Source organism: Panthera uncia (assembly GCF_023721935.1).
Source record: "Panthera uncia isolate 11264 chromosome A3 unlocalized genomic scaffold, Puncia_PCG_1.0 HiC_scaffold_11, whole genome shotgun sequence".
NCBI lineage: Eukaryota > Metazoa > Chordata > Mammalia > Carnivora > Felidae > Panthera > Panthera uncia.
Genome location: NW_026057578.1, coordinates 15,295,649 through 15,320,641, shown reverse-complemented (window position 1 = coordinate 15,320,641; position 24,993 = coordinate 15,295,649). Strand labels below are relative to the sequence as shown.

The 24,993-nt window shown below is 47.8% G+C and overlaps 1 protein-coding gene across 1 annotated transcript; it reads left to right on the top strand.

The window, feature by feature from the left end:
- Window positions 1-22,807: 22,807 nt before the first annotated feature.
- PI3 (peptidase inhibitor 3) lies at window positions 22,808-24,374 on the top strand. The gene is made up of 3 exons (XM_049650715.1): window positions 22,808-22,911; window positions 23,726-23,971; window positions 24,208-24,374. Exons 1-2 carry the CDS (start codon window positions 22,836-22,838, stop codon window positions 23,968-23,970), a joined length of 321 nt encoding a protein of 106 aa, XP_049506672.1. The 5' UTR covers window positions 22,808-22,835; the 3' UTR covers window position 23,971; window positions 24,208-24,374.
- The last annotated feature ends 619 nt before the right edge of the window (window positions 24,375-24,993 follow it).

Genomic DNA, 24,993 nt, shown 5'->3' with positions numbered 1-24,993 from the left:
TCCAGCAGTTGGGGTTTTAACAAGTATGGAGGGTGACTCTGATACATGGTCAAATTTGAGAGCCGTTGGCTTAGACCATTTGAAGCATCTCTGGAGTCAGTCAGATGGAACACACTGTCTTCTGTGACCAGAGACAAGTCCTGTCACCTCCCTGAGCTTCGGTCAAGTGGAGATAAAAAGATCCACCTCCAAGTGTGGTTAAAAAGATTAATAGAACTATTGTCTTTATCAGGCCTGGCTCCCAGAAGGGGTTCAGTAAATTATCCACCTGTTTCACTGTCTCCCAGAGTCAGCCAAACCTGGGTTTATCTCCATCCCTGATGCCCCCCAGGGCCTTGAGGAAGATGCTTTTCTCCAGGTCTCAGTTTCCTACACAATACCAAATGCAGACAACAGCACCTACCCAAGGCAGGCTGGAGGACTAAAGTAGCTTATGGGGAAAGTGCTTCGCCTTAGTTGACCCCAGAAGATGTTGGGTCCTTCCACTGCCCACGTCTCCGAACTCTACTGGGACTGATGGCTAGTGACTCACCTCCTGATCCTCAGTAATCCCATCTGCCCCATCCCATCAGCAATGCCCGCTTCCCAGGGTGGAATGTACACCATCGAGCGGCTGGCCTGGTGCCTGGCAGGGAGCCAGGTGGGGTGCCCTTCACTCACCCTGGGCTTGGTGTTAAGCTGGTCGGGATCAGGGTGGTGTCCTTACCTCTGTCACTTCTGCGTCCTCAGGCCAGTCTCCTCCTGCTCTCGGCTTTGGGTCTCTTATCTATAGAACAGGGAAAGTAGCAATAGCACTTAGGGTGAAAGCTTACCGTGAATGCATGTGCAAAGCCCCTGGAACACAGTTGGTGCTCAATAAATGTTAATCATTTGCAATTTCTTCTGGTCAGAGCTAGGTTCAAATTCTGAGTCTGCCATTTGCTGACTGTTGACCTTGAGGGGCTCCGTTCTGAGCTTCAGTTTCCCCATCTGTAAACTGGAGGACATCACACTTCCCTTGAGAGGTTATGAGGCTTAACTATGGCAAGATGTTTATGGGCAGCACGGCCCTTGGTTCATAATCTGTGCACAGTAAATACCTGGGACGCGGACGCAGTTCCACTCCCACCTCCTCCATTGCACCTGGTGTCAAAAGATGAAGCTTCTAACCCAGTTGCATCACCCATTATAGCTACATAACGGTGGGCAAATCCCTTTCTCTTTCTGGAACTCACCTTCCTGCTCTATGATTATGAGATCATGAATTCAACAAACCTTCCCTAACAAGAATCTGAATATCAGTAAGAAAGATTAAATGACTTGCTCAACATCACCCAGCTAGTCCATGGCACACAGTTAAGGTTGGAAACTAGGCTTTTCCATTGAAGGCTCTCTCCACAAACTTATTTTGAGCGCCTACTATGTGCTGTTCGCAGGGCTCTATATACAGCTTCACTCGGTTCAATGCCTACACCGACCCTGCTAGGGAGGTTTTCTAATCCCATTTTACAGATGAACCAATAGGACCGACCCCAGGTCACTGCCACCCCACAGCGCTCCCTCCAGGCGAGGGGGAGGGTCTCAAGGAGGGGACTCTGGAGCTGAAAAGGCAGTGCCCCCACCCTCGCCTCCCACTGTGCAGCCCCCGCCCCGGGCCACGCCCCTCCCCAGGGGAGGTCCCTTACCTGTCAAGGCCCCTCCAGGGCGCCCACCAGGTGCTTCAGTCCCCGAGGGCTCCGTGGCTGGGGAGCCGCTGGCCAGGCCGGGATCGTCTCTGTCCCAGCGGCGCCGCCGAACCTCGCTGCTGCCGGAGGCCCCGCCGCCCCTCCTTCCCTGTCTTCCTCTGTCCCCCGCGGGGGAGGCCACATCGATCGCTGCCGGGGGAGGGAGGGAGGGAGACCGCGGGCTGTCAGAGGCGGTGGTTTCTATTCCTGACTCGATTGGGTGGAGATGGTGGCTGGAGACTGGGCCCAACAGCCAGGAACATCCCCATCCCCCCAGTCAGGGGCCAGGGGAGGAGGGGTCATTTAGGAGACTGAGGTGCCACTAGGGAGGGATTTCAGCCCAGGTTTTGCCTACAAAGGAACAACAACAGCAGTAATAATCCCTTCCTTAATTGCGCCCTTGACATGTGTAAGGCACTCTGCTTCAGGTGACTTATCCAAGTCCTTCCTGACACAGACTTGGACGAGGACAGATCACCTGCGCAGGTCACCTAGCTTGGTCTTGTGTCTCATGTCTTCCAGGACTGCAGGTGGGGCTCTGCCTTAGGGAGTTAGAGAAGGGGGCCTTATTCCCCAAGAGCCCCTTGGGGCTGTGAAGCTTGAAACAGATCATTTTGTCCCCCAGAAGTTCTGTCTCCCCCCTAGCTATGGGTCCCTGATTTCCACCTTCCAAGTGGGTTGATAGGGTAAAGGAGAACTGTGTCAGAGCTTTGTCAAGGTTATGTCATCCAGAGTGCCTGGCTGGCTCAGTCCATGGAGTGTGTGAGCCTTGATCTCGGGTTGCAAGTTCGAGCCCCATGTTGGGTATAGAGGTTACTTAAAAATAAAATCTTTTTAAAAAGAAAGATTATATAATCCACAAGCATTCATCAAGTGCCTACTGTGTGTCTGGACGGAGAGAGGGTGCTGGAGACTAGGATCTGGGTTCAAGAAAGGATTTCTATTTCACATATACTAATTGTTATTATTAATAATCATAATAACCAGCATTTTTTAAGACCTTGCCTTGGGCCTCGGGTCCTACAGGCCTCATCTCATTTATGCTGCAAAATGGATAGGTGCTATTATTATTCAAAGATAAGAAATGGAAGACTTTAGGACACCTGGGTGGCTTAGTCAGTTAAATGTCCAACTTTGGCTCAGGTCGTGATCTCACGGTTCATGAGTTTGAACCCTGCATCGGGCTCTGTGCTGACAGCTCAGAGCCTGGACCCTGCTTGGAATTTTGTGTCTCCCTCTCTCTCTGTCCCTCCCCTGCTCACACTCTATCTCTCTCACGAAAATAAATAAACATTAAAAAATATTTAATAAAAAATAGGGGCACCTGGGTGGCTCAGTTGGTTAAGTGTTCGACTTGGGCCCAGGTCATGATCTTGCGGTTTGTGAGTTTGAGCCCAGCGTCAGGCTCTATGCTAACAGCACAGAGCCTGGAGCCTGCTTTGGATTCTAAGTCTCTCTTTCTCTCTGTCCCTCCCCTGCTCTCACTCTGTGTGTGTGTCTCTCTCTCTCAAAAATAAATAAACATTAAAAAAATCTTTAAAAAATTTAATAAAAGAGAAATGCAAGGCTTTGAGAGTGAGGTGACTCACTCCTAAGGTCGTATGGCTAACTTCCGGGACCTCTAGAACAGAACTGTCCACTGAATAGTCTGTGAGCCACATATGTAACTTAAATTTTTCTGATAGCAAGGGGCGCCTGGGTGGCTCAGTCGGTTGAGCATCTGACTTCAGCTCAGGTCATGATCTTGCGGTTCATGAGCCTGAGCCCCATGTCAGGCTCTGTGCTGACAGCTCAGAGCCTGGAGCCTGCTTTGGATACTGTCTCCCTCTCTCTCTGCCCCTCTCCCACTTGCACTCTTTCTCTCTCTCTCTCAGAAATAAATAAACATTAAAAAAATTTTTTAAATAAATGTTTCTGATAGCAACTTAAAAAATTAAAAACAGATGAAATTAATTTTAATAATATATTTTATTTACCGCACTATATTCAAATTAATATAATTTCAACATGAGATCGATAAATTACTAAGAAGGTATTTTACAATTTCATTTTTTTAAATGTTTATTTATTTTTGAGAGAGAGAAAGAGCATGAGTGGGAGGGGGGCAGAGAGAGAGGAAGACACAGAATCTGAAGCAGGCTCCAGGCTCTGAGCTGTCAGCACAGAGCCCGACGTGGGGCTCAAACTCATGGACCACGAGATCATGACCCGAGCCGAAGTCAGACGCTCAACCGACTGAGCCACCCAGGCACCCCACATTTTTGTTCTCGTACTAAGTCTTGGAAATCCAAGATATTCGTTTTTTATTGCTGTGTAACAAATTACAACAAACTTAGCAACTTAAAACAATACAGATTTATTATCTCACAATTCCTCTAGGTCAGAAATCTGAGCACCTCATGGCTGAATTCTCAACCCGGGTCTCACCAGGTTGAAGTCAAGGTATCAGCCAGGGCTGTGGTTCCCATCTGAAGTTCGGGGTTCACTTCTAAGCTCACAGGTTGTTCATTTCCTTGTGGTTGCAGGACTGAGGTCCCCATCTTCCTGCTGGCTATCTGCTGGGGACTCTCAGCCTCTGGAGGCTGCCTGTGGCTCCTTGCCACATGGCCCCATGGGCAGTTCACCACATGGATGTTTGCTTTCTTCCAGGCAACCTAGTGTGTGGACTTCCTCTTCTGTGAGCAGCCAGAGAGAATGCTCTGCTCTTAGACCATCATCTGCTTAGGACAGGCCCACCCAGGACAGTCTCCCTTTCCTCACATAACACATTTCACATGTTCCATCTACACTGCAAGAGGAGGAGGTTATACGGGGGGGAGGGTCACCGGGAATCATCATAGAATTCTGACTCCTATATCCACATACAGTACTTCTCATTTGGAATAATCACATTTCACACACTCAGTAGCCTCATGGGGCCAGTGGCTGCCATACTGGACACTGCAGCTCTAGACTTTACCAGTTCAGTTCTTCCCTCAAAGTAAGAAGTTAGAGCAGGAAGTTCACAAACAACTTGCCCAATTCCCTCATTTTACCAACAAAGGAAATGAAGATCTGCAGAGAAGCAGGTCTCCCATTTCTTGGCCTAGTACTCTCTCTGCAGCCACTTAGAGGTACCCTCTACCCCGGAGTTGGACCAGTAGCTTCCAAAAAGCGAAAAGACAGACCTATTTCCCAAGGGCAGAAGACACTGAATCTAGGATCTGGTTTCATCCCCAGATCACGTGGGAAGTAAATGGAGTGTTGGACGAATTCACCAATGTAGAGTGGGAAGAGGGTCATTATGGGCTTTTGAGGCTAAAAGAGGTATCCGTACCCATTACATTGGGCTGTGCCCCAAATTCTCTTTCAGTCCTGGCCAGAAAGGGCCATCTGGATCCATGAGGCTTTACCCCAAAGAGTAAGTCTGATGTCGCATAAAGTGCAGACATTTTTATACTTGAGTAGAGTCGGTGCATCAGGCAGCTTCTAGAATGTCCCAGTGATGTCTGCCTCCTGGTATGCATGCCCTTGTGTAATCCCTTCCTCTTGAGCATGGATGGGCAGGATTTCCTGATTTGTCTGCAATGAGCAGAATATGGCAAAGGTGAGGGAATGTGGCTTCCAGGATTGAGTAACATAAGATTGACTTCCTGCTGGTTTTGGCGAAGCAAGTTGCCGTGCTGGAAAGGCAAGGACATGAGGCCAACTTCTGGCCAACAACCAGCTAGAAACTGAGGAAGTCAGTCCTACGGCCCTCAAGGAACTGAAATGCTGCCAACAACCTAATGAACTTGAAAGTGGATCCTTCTGCAGTCGAGACTCAGTGAGGTACCAGCCCTAGCTGCTCATCTTTATTTCAGCTTTGTGAGACCCTGAAGCTGAGGACCCAACTAAGTTGTGCCTGGATCCTTGACCCACAGAAACTATGAAATGATAAATGCGTGCTGTTTTAAGCTGCTGCATGGGTGGTAATTTGCTACTCAGTGATAAATAACGAATACAGTGGGTTTGTGTCCTGCCTTTCCCACTAAATCTCTGTGGGACCATGGGCCCAGTGATGTCTCCTCTTGGATTCTCAGCTTCCTCATCTGTAAAATGGGAACAATGCCTGCCTTTCAGGAGCATGGTGAGAAGTAACGCACACTGTCGCTCCTCCATGAACAACTCTTCCTGCCTTTCTTCACCCAGCATCTCAGGTACGATTCAACTTAGCTGCAAGAATGCAAACTGAGCCTTGGTGGCTTAACTGGAGGGGAGGTGACTCTTTTCAGCAGTCCGGGTGCAGCTGTCCGTGAGGGGCACTGAAGACCCAGGCTCCTTGTCGCTTCCTCCTCCACTGTCCTCATGTGGCTCTCATCTTTGTAGCAGGTGAGGACCATGCATTGCCCAGATCAACTCAGATCCCTTTTCCAGTTTTGTGCACACCGGCTCCTAGGATGCTTTCCCTCCTGACAGTATCTGAATCTCTTTGTCAACTGGCATCCTTAAGCCTCCTGCAGCTTGCTATGCCACACACAGGGAGAGCCTGAAGTGCCTGGGAATTTTTTTAAGGTTATTTATTTTGAGAGAGAGAGAGAGAGAAAAATAGAATGAGCTGGGGGGGCGGGGGGCAGACAGAGGATCCTAAGCAAGCTCTGTGCTGATAGCAGAGAGCCTGATGTGGGGCTCAAACCCAAGAACTGTGTGATCATGACTTGAGCCGAAGTTGGACGCTTAATCGACTCAGCCGCCCAGATGTCCCTGAAGTGCCTGGGAATTTATGTCCTCCGTCCCATAGGTACTACTAACTGATGCCTGAGGGATACAGAGGCATAAATGCTCCAGCTCCCTTGCTCTGCGGGACAGCTCTGAAGAGGCACCTGCTCTCATCTCTAGACCCCCCTGTGAGACTTTGCTTGTTGTCACACCCTTACTGGCCTCCTTCCCTTTTTGGTATACTTCTCTGCTCCCAGACCCATTTTTCCTGGAACGTTTCCAGGACATCACCACCCTGTGAACCTTCATCTAAAGATTTGCTTCCAGGGAACCCACTTCAGACAATCACTTATCTCAAAGGCTCTTCTTGTCAAATGGGAATAACAATGGCGACCTTTCTCAGGGTGATGGGATGGATGAATAAGATGATGGTTTAGAGTGTGAGGCATAGAATGGGCACTCGCTAAAGAGAAACAAACATTATCTGAATTCCACAAGCTCTCACTGCTATAGGTCAATAATGAACGCCCCCCTCCGCCCCCAGATCTCACTGGCTTCCTATCACAAACATTTATTTTGCTCTTCCAAGTTAGAGTCTTGACAGCTTCAGCCCAGGCCTGCCCCAGTTATCCTTCATCCTGAGACCAGAGGGCTTCTGGGCAAACACTTCTCATGGCAGAGGGCAGAGGCTCCAAGAAGGCTGGTGCCTTGCCTTGAAATTGGCACACTGTCACTTGCATCCGTGTCCCATCAGTTCCAGGGCCAAGCCCTAACTTTTTGGGCCACGGATGACCTCTCCCCCCACAGAGAAGCCATGGTAACGGTGGGGAAGGAAGAGGCATCTGTGGGCAACAGTACAATATACCGTATTATCTGTTCCAAGCACCTGAATTTACAGATGGGAAACTGAGTCCCAGAAAGACGGGAAATATCCAAGCTCATAGATGATTCTCTTCCCTCTCCTCTCTTGGACTTCACCATGTATCCATACATTAGCATTTGCTCCTCTGGAGTCAACAGCTCAGCCATTTGAACCCCATGAGAAGGACTATGGCAGAGAGGAAGTAGAATCCTTTCCATCTTCCAAAGGGCAAATAGAATCCCTGAGTGGTGACTCACCTGCGACCACACTGCCAGGTCAAGGGAACAAGGAGAGAAGACCCAGGATTCCCAACTTAACCTGCACAGTTGACTTCCCAGCCCCAGATTCTCTTGGGACACAAGAGGAAACCCAGCAGATAAAACAGGGAGAAATCTGCCTGCCTCCTTCCCCTCCCCAAAGCAAATCCTGGGTGAATGGGACAGTCAGGAATCCAGCTGTGTGGGTCCAGGAATGTCCCTTAGCATGTCATTCCCTTGTTGACCCCCTTCTCTGCCCTCTTAGGCCCTGACTATAGACCGGCCCTTGAGAAATCGAGGTAAGTGAGGTATTGCCCAATGGGAGACACACCCTCCCCAAAATAACGACATCCCAACCATTCAAGCAACATTCCCCACATGTGCAGCAATTCGAAATGATCATAGGGTGTACCTGGGTGCAAAATTGTACAACTCAGTTACCCCAGGAGGGAGGTCACAGTTCTGAGATTTGTGTCTTTAACACATCTTTAACCCCCCGCTCATCTTCATTTACAACAGAGACAGCAGCCTTGGCGGGTGGCAGCACTTAGGTAGAATTCAATACCATTATTTAATACCGTGTGATCTGACAAGACCGACTTTAATGGAACTTGGCCATTTTCATTGCATCTGCTGTTACAGTTACATTTTATTTGAGGCAGTCATCCTGCATGTCCCATTTTATAGTGATGGTAGCAAGCTTTTCTTTGGAAATAAATTTATTTATATACAAAAGCGAGTCCACTTAAAGAAAAACATTAGATACATAGTACAGAGAGTACACAAGATATCACAATGCTATTTTGCAGGCGTGGCGAAAGTTGTGGAAAGGGGTATGTGGCTAGGTAATGTCTGGAAAATTCTGCTAGAACATACCTTGGTGGTGGCTGGGCTACCTGAGGGAGGGGCTAGGACCCCCCAAAAGAAGGGCCTATCTGAATTGGGCATTTTAGGAGAAACTGTACGAAGAAATTGTTGGTGGCACAGGGTGACAGGAGTCTATCTGTGCACCTTGACTCCCAGGAAGAGAAACGAGGGGTGGATGGGAAGTGACAGCAGATCAGTGCTCATCAGAAGGTTGGAACTGCCGCTGGCAGAGATAGTGCTGTCTGGGCGGGGTCCCAGGCTCCCCCCATCATCACCTCTTCCTGCTAGGAACCCCATCCTGAATATCCGAAACCAGAATTAGCCTGAGGAGAGAGAAGGAAAGGGTTACCCCACCCACCATATGGCTCTGGGTTCTTTAGAAACTTTGATCCCCCATTCACCCCCCCCCCCCCCCGAGCCCAGCCCTGGGCCACTAAGGCAGGACGGCCCACCCTTCTTCCCAAGGACAAACCAAAGTTCAGAGCTAAAAGTCTAGGGTTGTGGTCCAGGGGACACACAGCAAGGTCCACAAGAGAACGGAGGGTGTCCGCTTCCTCCATGGGCCTGACGAGGACCCCTCCCATCCCACCCTCTTCCCCAGGTCTGGTGTGGGCAGCCCCAGGCCTCTGGGAAGGTGGGTATCCGGTTAGGCTTACCGAACTGGAAGAACGTCTGAGGCAGGGCCTGAGAGAGGGAAAGACCCTGCCACGCATGCGCAGGTAGCGTACCTCGTGCAGGGCTGCGACAGTCACGGCCACAGGCGCCCAGGCAGCAGCGAGCCGAGCCCTTGCAGTCTGAGTCCTGGTGGCACAGATGCTGTACGGGGCTGACGCAGCGCAGGCGGTCCTCCGGGCAGCTGCCGGGCTTGACTGCAACACAGGGGCCTGGCTGAGCCCTGCGTGGGGCTCGGGGCTCGGGCGCTCCGCAAGGTGGGGGACACTTACCTGAGATCTTACGGACACACTGGCGGAAGCAAGCTTTGTAGCAGCATTTCATCCTTGCGGGACACTGGCTGTCATCCACGCAGTGGTCAGGCACCGAAAGGAGGCAGGGCCCGTCGTCCGGTGGGCAGCCCCCAGATTTCTCTATAAGAGAACCCCCCGAATCTTGCAACTGGAGGCAGTCCAGAGTCACGTCATAAAGCACCCACCTGGGAATCACAAGGTCTGAAGTCTCTACCCCTTACTTCTTGCCTGTCGTTTGGCAAGTTTGTTTTTGTTTTTTAGGGCGGGGGTGGGTGGATGGACTTGCTTTTACTTTTATTTAAAATTTTTACTGGGGTATAATTGACATAGCATTGTATTTGTTTCCGGTGTAGAACAAAATGATTCGATATTTGTATATATTGTGAAATGATCACATGTCTAGTTAACACCTGTCCCCACACACAGTTACACATCGTTTTCCTTATGATGAGAACTTCTAAGATCTTCTCGCTTGGCAACTTTCAAGTAAGCAACACAGTATTGTCAACTATAGTCACCAGGCTGTATGTTACATTCCCAGGACTTATTTCTCTTATAACTGGAAGTTTGTACCTTTGACTCCTCTTCACGCATTTCACCCACCTCTCACCCACGCCCCCTGGCAACCATCAATCTGTTCTGTGTACCTATGAGCTTGTTTGTTGTTGTTGTTGTTGTTGTTTTGTTGTTGTTGTTGTTGTTTAGTTTTGATTTTTAGATTCCAATGTGAGATCATACAGTGTTAGTCTTTCTCTGGCTGATTTATTTCACTTAGTGTAATGCCTTCGAGGTCCATTCACAGTGTTACAAATGGCTGGCAAGTGTTATGGTTTTTGGTTTTTTGTTCTTTTGTTTTTTACTGCAAGCGTCAGTGTTCTGTCTGTGCAGTGGAAAACTGGACTCCTTCCTCCCGGAGCTGGTTTGAGACTCCAATGACATGAAGGATAGGAAAAAGTGAAGTTCAAAATCTACACCTGGGCCACCAGGCTGTGCCTGGTCTGGGGCTGCCCACCTCACTGTTCTCAGCCTCCACACCTTCCCGTTTGGGGCTCCTGCTCTGCTTCTGGCTGCTTCTCTTTTCAGAGCCTTGCTTCTGCTGTGCTCTGGCCTACACCCCATTCATCAGGTCTCAGCAGTAGGGAGACCTACCTCTCCGGCCTCTGACTAACCAGGTCAGCCCCGTCCCCCACCCCACACACTCCCAAAGGATCTTTCCTTCAGCGCTGTGACTCCGACTCTATTTGTCTCCTTCTCTCACTTGACTGGAGGCTATGAGAATACACCCCCACCTGCTTCTCTCACCATTAGGCTAAAGTACAGCCCTTAATGCAGAACACCAGTGGCTCAGCGACTATTTGAAAGAAAGGATTTTGAAGGGGGTCCAGCATCGTGACAATGTCAGCTGCTGCCAGCCTGGTGCATTGTCACACAGCCACAGTCAGCCACAACCACACTGTGTGCTTGTCCTGTTCCAAGTGGCGTTGTTTCAGGGATCTGTATTAACTCTGACTTTAAGGTAGTCCTCAGACGGCTCTAGAATTTTTGTCCCAGAGCTTATCCCGCCATTTTTCTTGTTAGCATTTTGGGCCATTTCCAGATGTCATGCAGAAGGCTTGAATCTGTACCTTCTTCCATTGAGAGGGAGAAAGCAACGGTTGATAGGGCACTGACTGCCCAGACCCACAGGGCCTGGGCTAGGACTCTGACTCCTCTGATGACCCACCCCTCTGCTCTGGCCACCATTGAGTCCTGTAGAGAGGATGGAGGCCAGTCCCAGGCCTTCATTTAGTCTAGCATCAGAGAAAAGGTGCAAGAGTCCCCAGCACCAGCTGGATCCGGTGCTGGGACTTTACCTTGTGTCTACCTCCCCCCTCCAGCTCCTGACTGGATGCTGGCCACACACACAGTAGGCACCTTGCTCACACAGTAAGTGCTCAAAACTGACTTCACTGGCTTGGATTGGGTTGTCTTATACTAAATTGCTGCCCCCTGCTGGAGAAAGAACAGCTAGTCTGTGAGGGAGGCCACTACTCAGATTAGCGCCTCTTCCCCAGGCTGGTGGTAGATGGGTGGGAAGACCCTGAGGTCCCTGGGGTAGCCTTGGGGAGTGAGCTGGGAGGAGCTGTCTGAAGTCAGAGAAGGAGCTCCCTGTGGGCTGGGGTTGGGGACCCTATCATACAGCCAGGAGGGCTTCTAGGAGGAGGGACCAGGAGGTAAGACTTGAGGAACAGACAGGAAGAGAGGGTCAGGACTGGCATTTCAAGTGGCTCAGTTTTGTCACCTGCAAAAGGGGGATAAAAATAGTCCCGATCTCTCAGCATCTCAGTGAGGGAGGAATGTGGTGAGGACACATGAATCCCAGCCAGCAGGGGTCTGGCCTTGGAACTTGCTAGCAACCTTCCCTCCTCAGCCTGGGGTCTCTGAGCACTCTACTCCCCAAACCCTGCCTCTGAGGAAGGCACAAGTTAGAGTAGAGGGGGCAGAGAAGATGCAGGGAACTGCTCTCCAGGACCTGTTTAGGAGGGAACCTGTCCCCATTACTGTCTGCTTCCCCCAAGGCAGGGCCAGGGACGAATAGGTGTATGTAGGTCACAGTGTACCCGTCGCAGAAAGACAGGAGGTGGAGACCTTGGCCAGGTGGGGAGGCACCTGTCTAGCTACTCAACAGCCCCATCCTCCCTCACCTGTTGACAGGTAAGCCCCAGGCTTTTCAAGGAGGCTGGGGGAAAAGAGGGGTGAGGGTGGAGCTTCCTAACAACAGATCCCAGAAACCATATCCCTGCCCAGTTCAAGAGTCCCTTGCACAGATTGGGCTCTGGGACAGGAAGGACTCGAGAAAGACGGAAACAAGATGGGCAGGGGCCAGACCCGTCACAACCTTGTTAGCAACAGAAGATGACAGAAAGGGTCATCTCGTTGCCATGGGGGCCCACAGACCCTAATACCTCCATGGAGACAACGTGGGAGAGCAGGTACAGACAAGTTTGCTCCCCCCACCGCAGAGACACAAAGGGATGCGTGTTCACCCATGTACAGGTGCACAGACACACATTGGCCATACCTAAACATACTTGTGCAGACACAGCAAAGACACACACACACACACACACACACACACACACACACACACTACATTGCCTGCTTTCCCCAGACCCTCACTCTCCCCAGAGAGGTAGGAGCTGCCAGGTCCCCAGAGCAGAGAAACCTACCCACACTCACCTCCCTTCCTCCTGGCCAAGGCAGCAGGTAGCTGGCTCCCCAAAGCCAGGAGGGCCACCAGGAGGAGAAGGCCCCAGGCCCTCATGTTTCTGCTGCCGGCACTTAATAAATCCAGGGGCCCTTAAATGAACTCCCGCAGCTCCAGGGAGGCTAGAGCAGCTGAGTCAGGGGAGGAAGGACAGGAGGTGGCTGGAATGGCACCTGTTTGCCTTGTCCTGGCCCCACCCCGTGCCCCAGAGCTCCAGTGCAAGGGCCCTTGTGCAAGAACCAAAGATAGGTGGGAGCAGGTGCTCGGTGTTGGGGGCCAGGATCCAGTCCTGCCTGTATTGCTGACTTGGGCTGTGATCTCAGGCAAGTCTGCTCCCTCTTCAGGCCTCGGTTTTTCTCATTTGTCTAAAGGATGAAGGTTGTTGAGACAGACAATCCCTTTCCTGGCTCTCGAAGGTCTCGAAGCCCCAACAACGGCTTAGGCAGGAGATAGAGGTCGGCTTGGAATGGCAAGAAGGGGGTTGCAGAGTTCTGGATGCCTAGGGGGAATTGGGGTTAAGGTCAGGCAGGCACAGTGAGTGAGGGTAGCTCTGGCCCCTCCTGGGCTTCTGTGGATGGGAGAGAGAGAGATCTCCCCGCCTTTGGTGATGTCATCTCCAGTGGCCTCTGGTAGAACCACCCTCTGCCCTGGGCTGGCTCAGCTGTCTGGGTGGATGTTTGTTTGGCTGAGGTTACCGGTTGCAGCAGATGTAGGTGGCTTTTGGGCCTCTTTCCCTGGCCCTGAGAGATCCTGAGCAAAAAATCATCAGAGCCAAGGACTGCACCTTAGATTTCACATTATTTGGCTCCTGCATTTGGTAGAAGAGGCACTGGGGCTCAGAGTCTTAAGGAGCCCCAAACAGAAACCCCCGTGGAACCATAGCATCTTACCAGGACCGCAGGGGATCTAGGCCTTCCTCATCACCCTCCCATTTGAAAGATGAAGAAACTGTAAGCCGGGGATGGGCGGGGACTGACTCAAGAACCCACAGTTAATTCCTAACTAAGGTGGGACTTCTGTCATTGCCTCCCCATGGTCCCCATCAGTTACCAGGCCTTGGGAGCAAGGTATATAACTTCATCTCACGCCAAGAAAGAAAGAGGATATTCCTTTCAACCCTCACAGTTGGGAAGTTCTTCGTTGGGTTTAACTAGAATCCCTCCTGCTGTCTTTGAAGCTCTCAGGAAAAGAGGGAAGGGCCCTATGTTCTATGATGTGATGTTTCTTTTGGAATAGGAGAATTTTATGGGACTGGTTTTTTTCCCTGATTACGAACTACACATATATATTGAAGAAATGCTTTTTCAATTAAGATGATTTTGCAGACATTTTCCTGTGTCGTGAAGTATTCTCCAGTTTCATCATTTTTAATGGTTACATGGTATTTTGTAAGGCTGATATGCTAAAGCATATAGTTTCCTATTGTAGCACTTAGGTTTCCATTTTCTTCACTCAAATAAAGCCGTGACAGCAACCTTTGTGTATATATTTTGAATCGTCTCTATTTTCTTTCTCTTTTTTTAAGTTGTCACTTTTTTAAGGTTTATTTTTGAGAGAGAGAGAGCACGAGTGAGTGAGGGGGAGAAAGAGAGGGGGGGGGGAGGAGAGAATCCCATGCAGGCTCCACGCTGACAGTGTGGACTGGAAGCGGGGCTCCAGTTCACCTGATGTGGGGCTCGAGCTCATCTGATACAGGACTCAAACTCATGAACCATGAGATCATGACCTGAGCCGAAGTGAGATGCTTAACCAACTGAGCCACCCAGGTGCCCCCACATCTCTATCTTCTTAGGGTAAATTTGTCAAAGTAGAAATGCTAGGTCAGTCAAAAGGCATAAACTTCTAGGCATAAAATAAATAAGCCATGGGGATGTAACATATAGCATGGTGATTATAATTAATAATACGGTATTGCATATTTGAAAGTTGCTAAGAGAGTAGGTCTTAAAAGTTCTTATCGTAAGAAAAATGTTTGTAACTACATGTGGTGATGGACGTTAACTAGACTTATTTTGGTGATCATCTCACAGTACATACAAGTATCAAATCATTACATTGTACATTGGAAACTAATATGTTATATGTCAATTATACCTCAGTAAAGAATCTCAAAACCAAAACCCAATTTTAAAAACCCAAACAAACAAATAACAAACAAAAAGAAACACCAGGTCAACAGCAGTGATCGCTTTTCAGGTTTGGAATACCCGGTCAAATTGCATTTCAGAAAAGATGTAAATGAGTGTGTGAGCCGCTGTTGTTCTGTAGCAGGAATCTCCTGCTTTTGTCTGCCTGGTATCTCGTCCTTTGGTGGAGTCATTGCTCCCCAGTCCTGTAATTCTGGTTGGCTGTCAATCACCAGATACTTCCCCTGCTACAGGTGAGGGCGTTTGACTCAGGCTTGAGTTAACTGGACTCTTCTCTTACCTGCCCACCCCTCCATTCAAATCCTGAATGGAGAAGGCAGTGTCATAAACAGAACAGTCTAAAATTCAGTTGCTGTTGCTTGCGACCCAAGATCCTTAACAGATATACTCAGCAAAGAAAGACAGGATATTAAGAGAGAAGTATATAAAACCTTTACTAATGGAAAAGTATCTCATTTTAATTTACCTTTCCCTGAAATTGGTGACAGCATTTCTTCATATGTTTATACTGACCAAGTGTATTTCCTGTTTTTATACTTTGCCCACTCTTACTGGGAATACATTTATTTTTATTATTGAGTTGTAAAAGCTGTTTACATGTTAGGGACACTACTAACATGTCATACGCAAGAGGCAGTATGGTAAAGTAGTTAGCCAATGTAAACTGGAGTCAGGCAGACCTGGATTTGAATCCAACTGCCGCTAAAAGGGCGGGCCTACACCGGCCGACTCCATCTTGTTCTGTATCCTTCACCTAGACCACGCCTCCTCCCCTTGAGTAACCTCCCGCTCACCCGTTCAAACTTCCTGATCAAAACACGCCCAGCGACCTGCCTAACAGGACTCTGACCCTTCCCCAGCCAATCAGCTGAGGCCACAGCCATTACCTCACCAACTGCCCCTAGACCCCTATAAAACCTTTGTGCTTTTGAAACTCGCTCTCTCTCCCCGGTATCTCACCGTTGCGTCGGTGCAGGTAGGGGATTGAGCTCGAGCTAGCTCAAATAAAGGCTCTTTTGCTTTTGCATCGGACTCGGCTCCCTGGCGGTCTTTGGAGATCACGAATTCTGGGCATAACACCACCAGGTTCTAGCTGTGTGACTTCGGACAAGTCACCTAACTTTTTTTTTTTTCTTTTAATTTTAATGTTTATTTATTTTAGAGAGAGAGAGAGAGAAACAGCACGAGTGGGGGAGGGACAGAGAGAGGGAGACACAGAATCTGAAGCAGGCCAGGCTCTGACCTGTCAGCACAGAGCCCGATGCAGGGCTCGAATTCACGAACCCTGAGATCATGACCTGAGCTAAAGTTGAACGCTTAACCGACTGAGCCACCCAGGTGCCCCAAGTCACCTAACTTTTTTAAACCTCAGTTTACTTTTCTATAAAATAGAGATAATATTTATTTTACAGGATCGTTCTGAGGATTTAATAAGATGAGCTTAATAACCACTTATTTTAATCCCATCCTGCAAATATTTGTTTCTTTGGTTTTGCTTTGGTTTAGCCCTGTGTCAGGCTCTGTGCTGACAGATTCTCTTTCAATCTCTCTCTCTCTCTCTCTCTCTCTCAAAATAAATAAATAAACTTAAAATTAAAAAAAAATTTATAGTCAGTCTACAGGGTGTGAAGTCGTATCTTGTGATTTGGGTTTGCGTTTTCCTAATGGCTAATGATGTTGAGTACCTTCTCACGTGCTCATCAACCTTTTGTCTATCTTCTCCAGAGAAAAGTATATTCTAGTCTTTTGACCATGTTTTAAAATTTTTATTAATTTTTTAAATATAATTTATTGTCAAGTTGGCTAACATACAGTGTGGACAGTGTGCTCTTGGTTTTGGGGGTAGATTCCCGTGGTTCATCGCTTACATACAACACCCAGTGTTTATCCCAATAAGTGCCCTCCTCAATGCCCATCCCCCATTTTTCCCTCTCTCCCACCCCCCCAATCAACCCTCAGTTTGTTCTCTGTATTTAAGAGTCTCTTATGGTTTGCCTCCTTCCCTCTCTGTAATTATTTTTTCCTCTTCCCTTCCCCTATGGTCTTCTGTTAAGTTTCTCAAGTTCCACATATGAGTGAAAACATATGATCTCTCTTTCTCTGACTGACTTATTCTACTCAGCATAATACCCTCCAGTTCTATCCATGTTGCTGCAAATGGCAGGATTTCATTCTTTCTCAACCACATCTTCTTTATCCATTCATCAGTTGATGGACATTTAGGCCTTTGACTATTTTAAAATTGGGTCATTTATCTTTTTATTGTTGTTGGATACTAGGCCCTTATCAGATGCCTGAATGGGAAATCTTTTCTCCCATTCTGCGGGTGGTCTTTTCATTATCCTGATAGTGTTTAACTCTGTTGGAGCTTATTGTGTTTTAAATATCCTTCATCTTGAAACTATTATATGTAAAGCAATCAACGAGCTTACTCTTTTATTTACCTTCCTTCCCCTCTTCCTCCTGTTGATGGAAGTTTTACTGTTTATATGTTCTCGCAGCATGGCATATTTACATACTGTTTGTTACCACTTTGCCTTAGTCTTATTTCCGCAGTTAAAATGTCCAGTGTTCAAATGAGATACCACCTCACACCTGGCAGAATGGCTCACATTAACAACTCAGGCAACAACAGATGTTGGCGAGGATGCGGAGAAAGAGGAACCTGTTGGCACTGCTGGTGGGAATGCAAATTGGTGCAGCCACTCTGGAAAACAGTATGCAGGTTCCTCAAAAAATTAGAAATAGAACTACCCTATGACTCAGAAATTGCACTACTAAGCATTCATCCAAGGGATATAGGTGTGCTGTTTTGAAGGGGCGCATGCACCCCAATATTTATAGCAGCAATGGAAAGAGCCCAAATGTCCACTGATGGATGAACGGATAAAGAAGATGTGGTATCTATATACAATGGAGTATTACTCGGCAATCAAAAAGAATGAAATCTTGCGATTTGCAACTACATGGATGGAACTGGAGGGTATTATGTTAAGTGAAATTAGTCAGAGAAAGACAAAAATCCTATGACTTCACTCATATGAGGACTTTAAGAGACAAAACAGATGAACACAGGGAAGGGAAACAAAAATAATATAAAAACAGGGAGGGGGACAAAACAGAAGAGACTCATAAATATGGAGAACAAACTGAGGGTTACAGGAGGGGTTTTGGGAGGGGGGGATGGACTAAATGGGTCAGGGGCAGTAAGGAATCTACTCCTGAAATCATTGTTGCTCTATATGCTAACTAACTTGGATGTAAATTAAAAAGTAAATTAATTAAAATTAAAAAATAAAAAATAAAATAAAATGTCCAGTGTTCAACATGAGTCATTTTGGTAATTCCTACAAACCTTCTGGGTCGGGTGTATCTCATCCCTTAGAACGCTCAGGAAAGCTCTTGGAAACAATTTTCCTTGAGTTCTTGCATGCTCAGAAATATATTCTTGTAGCCTTTTTACTTAACAGACAGATTAGCTGTGTAAAAAATCCTCAGTGCATATTTTTCTTTCAAGTTTGGCTCTGCTCTTTTCGGGCTATCATTTAATCTGATTAGCTTGGATTTTGGATTTTTTGAGGGGTGATGGCTTCCTAAGGGCTTCTGTTTTCTATCTTTACAGTCTAAATACTTGACTTGCATGCCTTTTGTGTTTTCCACGATGTGAACTTTCAATATGTAGACTCAAGCCTGCTTTTATTTCAGAAATATTTTCCTCAATTACAGTTTTAAATAATTCTTTTATTTTGTTGTTTTGGTTTTCTTCTTTGTGGGACTTGATTTATATGTCTGTTGGGTCTCTACTGACTTTTTTATACTTAAGGCTTTCTCTGTAATCATTTTAAAGCTGTTTTTAATTTTTATTTTGTGTTCTTTGCTTTCCTTATTTTCCTTCCTTAGTTTTTATTTGTGCATTGTTTTTCTCCTTGTCTTCAATTTCTTTTCTGAGCTCTTTCAGATTTCACTTCACATCTTCCTGCTACCTTGCAATCGCTTCTTTGAATTTCCATATTTCTGCTTTATGTGGTTCTTCATACTTTCAATTTGTTTCAGTAATTTTCCATGTTCATTTTAGAATATCCATTTTTTCAGTTTTGTGGTGGCATTTCACTTAGGACTTTTAAAATCCCATTTTAATGTATATATTTTTGAAATTTTATTTATTTATTTTGAGAGGGAGAGAGAGCACGTTAGCGTGTGCGGGGGGAGGGGGGAGGGCAGGGGGGAAGGGCAGAGAGAGAGGGAGAGAGAGAATCCCAAGCAGGCTCTGTGCTGTCAGCACAGCAGGGCTTGAACCCTCAAACTGTGAAATCATGATCTGAGCCAAAATCAAAAGTCAGATGTTTAACCGACTGAGCCACTCAGGCACCCCCAAATCCCATTTTAAATGTTTTTAAGTTTTGCGACTCATTTCTGCTTTCAAAATTAGTATTTTTGTATGGCTTATGTGATTTCCAAATTTCTTTCTTATTTTAAAATCACTAGATTTTCAAGGACCAGCTATTGAAAGGAATATAGTAGGAGCGGGGGTACGGGTGTGGGGGGTTGGGAGGGAGTATGGGGGGTTAGCAAGGGGGTTGGAAGGTGTTTCTTAGTTTCTTAGCTCAAGGGCTCCCTCCTCCGTTGCTACAATAATGGGCAGTTCCTTAAATACTTGGGTTTTTCCCGATTCTTACGTACTGGTCTGAAACAAGAGGTCTCCTACCATCAGCCATGGCCAAAGAGATACTGCTCCGGTGTTTCAAGATGATGACCTCTCTCCTCAATACGTCTCCTCCTTCTCCCGGATGCATTTTCTTATTTCTTTTCTTTGGACACCTCCCAGCACTGTACCTTACCTTTCTTGTTCTCAGCCCTGCTCACCTCAACTTCCCGCTCAAGGTGCACACTCTTCCTTCTAGGAGGTGAATATTTGCTGATGTTTGGAAGTGTAAGTAGGGGATGGACCAGGGGCATGAACAGTGGCAGGAGAAAAAAAGAGTGGATGGTGACATGCACTGTTCAGTGTCTTCATCGATGTGCATTTCAGCTGCTCCCAGCATGCTTTCCTGCAGCAGTTGGAAATCCAGTGATATGTGTCCCAGACTCTTTCATCTCCAGGACTGCAGATGTGATTCAAGTTCTTACAATCAAATGCGTTCACACAATAGCTGGATTCTTCTGCTTGAACTACCTGGACTGATTTCTTTCCACTGCATCTGAATCATACCCGACACTCACTATTATATTTTTACATTATGACACTTATATTTTCAGCACCCCTTATTAACACTGGCACCAATGGTTACATGTGTATATTCCATGTATATAGTTTATTTAGGTGTTACTGTCCGTTATACTCTTTTCTTCATTCACGTGTTGCCTTGAATTCTTTTTTCCTTTTTTAAAAAATTTTTTATTTAATTTTGAGAGAGAGAGACAGAGCATGAGTGGGGGAGGGACAGAGAGAGGGGGAGACACAGAATCCAAAGCAGGCTCCAGGCTCTGAGCTGTCAGCACACAGCCTGATGCTGGGCTCGAACCCACAAACCATGAGATCATGACCTGAGCCGAAGTCAGCTGCTTAATCAACTGAGCCACCCAGGCGCCCCTTGAATTCTTTTTTTTAATTATTGATGCTAATTTTCTTTGATATTTTCGATCACAACAGTGACTTTTTGTTGTGACAAGTGAAAAACTGAGAAACTAGATGTATAATGGAAAACCTAGTTGGGGTGCCTGGGTGGCGCAGTCAGTTAAGCGTCCCTCTCTTGATATCAGCTCAGGCCATGATCTCATGGTTCGTGAGTTCAAGCCCTACGTCGGGCTCTGTACTGACAGCATGGAATCTGCTTCAGATTCTCCCTCTCCCTCTCCCTCTGCCCCTCCCCTTTTCTCTCTCTCTCAAAATAAATAAACACACTTTAAAAAAAAAAGGAAAACTTACTTATCTTGCTTTTTCCTATTCCCATCACAGTGATGTAAGCAATGTTAATAGGGTAGCATATATTCCTTCATAACTTTTTCCTCTTTCCTACATAAATAAAGCCATGCATAGCAGTTGTATGTGTTTCTACCAAAGTATTATCAAACACATATGTTACCCTCTAACTTGTTTTTCTCTGTTGGTAGGATTTCATGAACATTGCTAGGATTCAGTAAACAGATCTAGTGATATTCATCCCTTTTCTATTTATACGTATAATAGGATCACATCAGACATGATGAGTTTTTTGGTGAAACAATACTTTTTTCTTTTATTTACCTTTTTTTCTTCTCCTATCCTACCTTCCTAACCTCTATCCCCTCATCAACTGTTTGGTGAACCTCTACTAATAGGACGTGCAGCCTTCTTAATAGAACCATAGCCAGATTTGTTTAATATAACTCTATTAAGAACACACTCTCACTATGTGCAAAAAAAACCCAAACAATAGGAGGTAATGTCCAGGTAAGACGAGGAAAGGACGGTGGCCTGAGCTGTTCTGAACAGGTCTTAGCATGACATTAAAGTTTTCATTTGCACACCATGCCACAAAGGACCTTTCTCCATCATATATAAAGAGTGCTTAAAAATGAAGAAAAAGGCTAATGAATCTATAGAAAAGTGAGCACAGGAAAAGAAGCTTTCAGAAGAAGAAACGTCAGGGGCTCCTAAAATGTGCAAACATGGAAATGTGAGAGATGCTAACTAAAGCCATCAGTAAAGTATCATTTCTCACCTACCAGACTGAGACATTAGTCTCATCCCCACATCAGACGCACCGTGTGTGCCTGGAATGGCACAGGACGTGTCGCCCGCTGCCGGTGCGGGTACAAAATGGTACAGCCCCCACTGAGCGAATTAAGACAAGATTGTAAAAATCTCAAAAGCACTTAAAAAATGGTAACTCTAGGAGTCGATGGATGTGTTCATGAGCCTGGTTGTGGTAATCGCTTCACAGTGTACACACACGTGAAAACATCATATTGTACACATTAAATAAATATAAAATCCATTTGTTAACCGTACTGCACTATGCCAGGAAAAAAATTCAAATGCATTTAATCTTTGTACTAGCAAATCTGCTTCTGGGAAGCAAGCTTGCAAGTTAATGCAAAAAGTCACATGTGTATTTCGTGATAGTAAAAGACTGGAAACCACTTGAGAGAGCAACAGGTGTGGGTTTATGGAAGGTGAAGATAATTCGTAAATGATTTTACCCCGTAGCCTTGGAAACGCGTGCGCGCGCGCGCGCGCGCACACACACGCACACGTGCGTGCACCCATCCACCCACCCCCACACACTCACACACCCCAAGGGAAATCACCAATCAACCCAAGTACTAGCACATTATCAGAAACCAAAAACTTAAACCAACCTGAGTACTTTTCACCCATCCAGAACGTCTCTTCCCTCACTTCCAGAGTTAACCACGATCCTAGATTTTGTGTGTATATGGCTTCCTCATTTTCATCTACCCCCCGAGTAAATGAGTTTTACCACATATCTAAGTGCGCCTAGACAATCTATTAGTTTGCCTTCGTTTTGAGCCTTAGACACAAGCGTGTCTAAGAACAAAATATGTTCTTGTGAGACTTGAATTTTTCACCCAGCATTAGTTTGATTAGAGTCGCTCTGTGAGATCTAGAATCCCGCCTTCCCTATTACTTTCGTGGTGCATCTCAGAGACTACCCGTTGAAATAGCAAAGTGAGGTGATTTGTCGTTAGACTTTCAAAGCAAATTTCCCTTCAACAGTTTTTCTCAGGGCCAGGAAGGCATGAAAGAAAAGCCTTGATGCTGGGAGGGGCGAACAGTTAGGATGGATCTGGGTGGGGCCGGCAGGAACAGGAGTAATGGGGGAACTCAGAACACTGGACCTGCCAGCCAGCCCTGCTTCTCTGTGAGAAAGGGGGACAGCTCCCAGGCTGATGTGACATGGTATCTGCCATTTCTCTTCTGTGAACAATCCTTGGGGAAAGTCCCACGGCCCCTCCCAGGATAGGGGTGGATACTTCCTGGTAGAATTAAGAAAATGTAGGTCTTGTGCCAGAGACAAGCACAGGCCCGCCCCCTGGCTCCAGGCCACGCTGGACAGCATAAAACGGGGTGGCCTCAGCTCTTGGCCACACGCATCTTCCTGACATCATGAGGCCCAGCAGCTTCTTGGTCCTGGCGGTGTTCCTTATCCTTGGGACTCTGGCAGCACAGGCGGCTGTCACAGGTGAGTAGACAAATGGCCTGGGTGAGGCTGGATTGGGCCCTGGCAGGGAGCACTCTGGGGCAGCAGGCAGGCTGGATCGAATGCTTTGGTCTGTGGCTGCTTCCGCTGTATCCAGAGAGAGCAGAAGTTGTCCAGTAGAATCATGTGCTTTCCATGCTAAGACTGAGCTGTCAGGACCATTGCCGGACAAAGCGTGGCCATGTGGCGTTGGCCTCAGGGGTTGATAGCTGGGCAGAATGTGCAATGAAGTGGGGAACCCCAGGAGTCTGGGTCTGGGTGTGGGGTTTGCCTGTCTGCCCCCAGAAAGCACCTGAGTAATCAGCCTCTAAAAGGAGGTTGCACACCAACAAGACCTCAGAAATCCTGTAGTTTGAAGACCCCCATTTTACCAAGGAGGACATTGATTGTCCAGACAACCTCCAGAGCCAGGAGGGAGCTCAGGGCTCCTGGTGTATGTTTCAGGGCTCTTTCCCCACCCCCCAAGTTGCCTCAGAGATGACAATGTGTCCTTCTCACCTCTGGAAGTCACCCCTGTCTGGCCTCTCCTCCTGAGAGGACTTGTCATGGAGGGCGGGGGGAGAAATGGATACCCAAGGGAACCGTGGTCCTGTAGACCCTCTCCCCAAAGCCCAGAGCACAGCTTTCCTAGGGCACAGACCCCAGCTAGCCCAGATGACCCTGCCCCATCTCCGGCCATGGTTTGGGAAACACGGCAGAGAGCAGCGGTTGGACGAAGAGGAAAGACTAGATAGTGAAGCAGGTGCACTGGGTCTAAATGTGGCTACATTTCTTCTTTCAACCGTTCCTCCTAAAGGGCAAGGCACAGACAAAGGTCATGTTCTGGTCAAAGGACAAGATCCGGTTAGAGGTCAAGATCCAGTCAAAACCAAAGATCTGCTCAAAGTTCCAGTGTCCACTAAGCCTGGCTCCTGCCCCAACATTCTGATGCGGTGCGCCATGATGAACCCCCCTAACCGCTGTTTGAGGGATACCGAGTGCCCCGGGGCCAAGAAGTGCTGTCAGGGCCCTTGTGGGCTGGCCTGCTTGGATCCCCAGTGAGGTGAGAACCTGGTGGAGCAGGAGGAGACCCCGAGGGCACAGAGAAGGCTGAGCAATGGGAATGAGCCTGGGTGGGTGAGAGGGAGGCTGTGGAGAGGGGATGGAGGGACTGAGGCTCTTTGAGCCTGTAACTGACGACCTGAGAGGGCCGTCACGTGGACGTGATCCTGCCCTCCACTGCCTCTGAGTGCTTTGACCTGCCGAATCACTTCTCTGGTCCTCTTCTCTCCCGGCCAGGTGGGGCGTGTCCTTGCTGCCCCTGTGAAGTCCCCAGGGCTGCTGGCCCTGGCCCTGTCGCACCACCCTCTCCGGCCAGCGCATTCTCGCTCTCACTCAGGATGCCCAAGACCGGACTTGGCTGCTTCTCTCGTTGACTTTGCAATAAAAGACCACTTTCTGCTCCATTTGCTTCTGGCTCCCATGATTTTTGTGCTCCTGGAAGCCCCAGGGAGATGGGTGAGGGGCTGAGTGTCCCTCCCCTCAGCGGGATGTGAAGGAGAGCAGGGGTGGAAGAGGCCCATTCCTAGGGCTTAATATGAGAACTCCACTAACTGACCCCACAACTGGAGTCTCCATTTCATTAGGGGATGCTGCCTTTCGCCTAAGGCCAGGGAATAAAAAACAAAAGGTTGCACAGACAGCAGGCGGTTTCTTTCCAATCGACCCCACATCCTGACCCCGCTACTGCCAGCCCGCCAGTGTGACCAGCCAGCTCCAGTGGCCCTCCCTCCTTTCCTTTCTTGTTCCCCAGGGATCTTCTCAAGAGAGACACTGGAAATCCCCTCTTGCTCACCTGTCCGTGCCTGAGATGCCTCCATTAACCCGTAATTCCTCTGGGTTAAGCCATACCCTCCCCCAGCTTTCTATTTTAAGATGTGAATGAGGAGACAAGACGCACTAAGTCCTTGACCCTTTAGTGTGGACGGTGAACAGTGTCCTCCGGAGACACGCAAGGTGGGGGCAGGCAGACTCGAGTAGCGCGGATCGTGGATGGTGCGTGTTAGGCGAACTTGAATGACCTCA

What these genes read in the sequence shown, in the direction of transcription:
- PI3 (XM_049650715.1), top strand. Translation starts at nt 22,836, where the DNA reads ATGAGGCCCAGCAGCTTCTTGGTCCTGGCGGTGTTCCTTATCCTTGGG. An exon ending in AGCACAGGCGGCTGTCACAG is followed by an intron (nt 22,912 to 23,725) that starts GTGAGTAGACAA and finishes TTCCTCCTAAAG; the next exon opens with GGCAAGGCACAGACAAAGGT.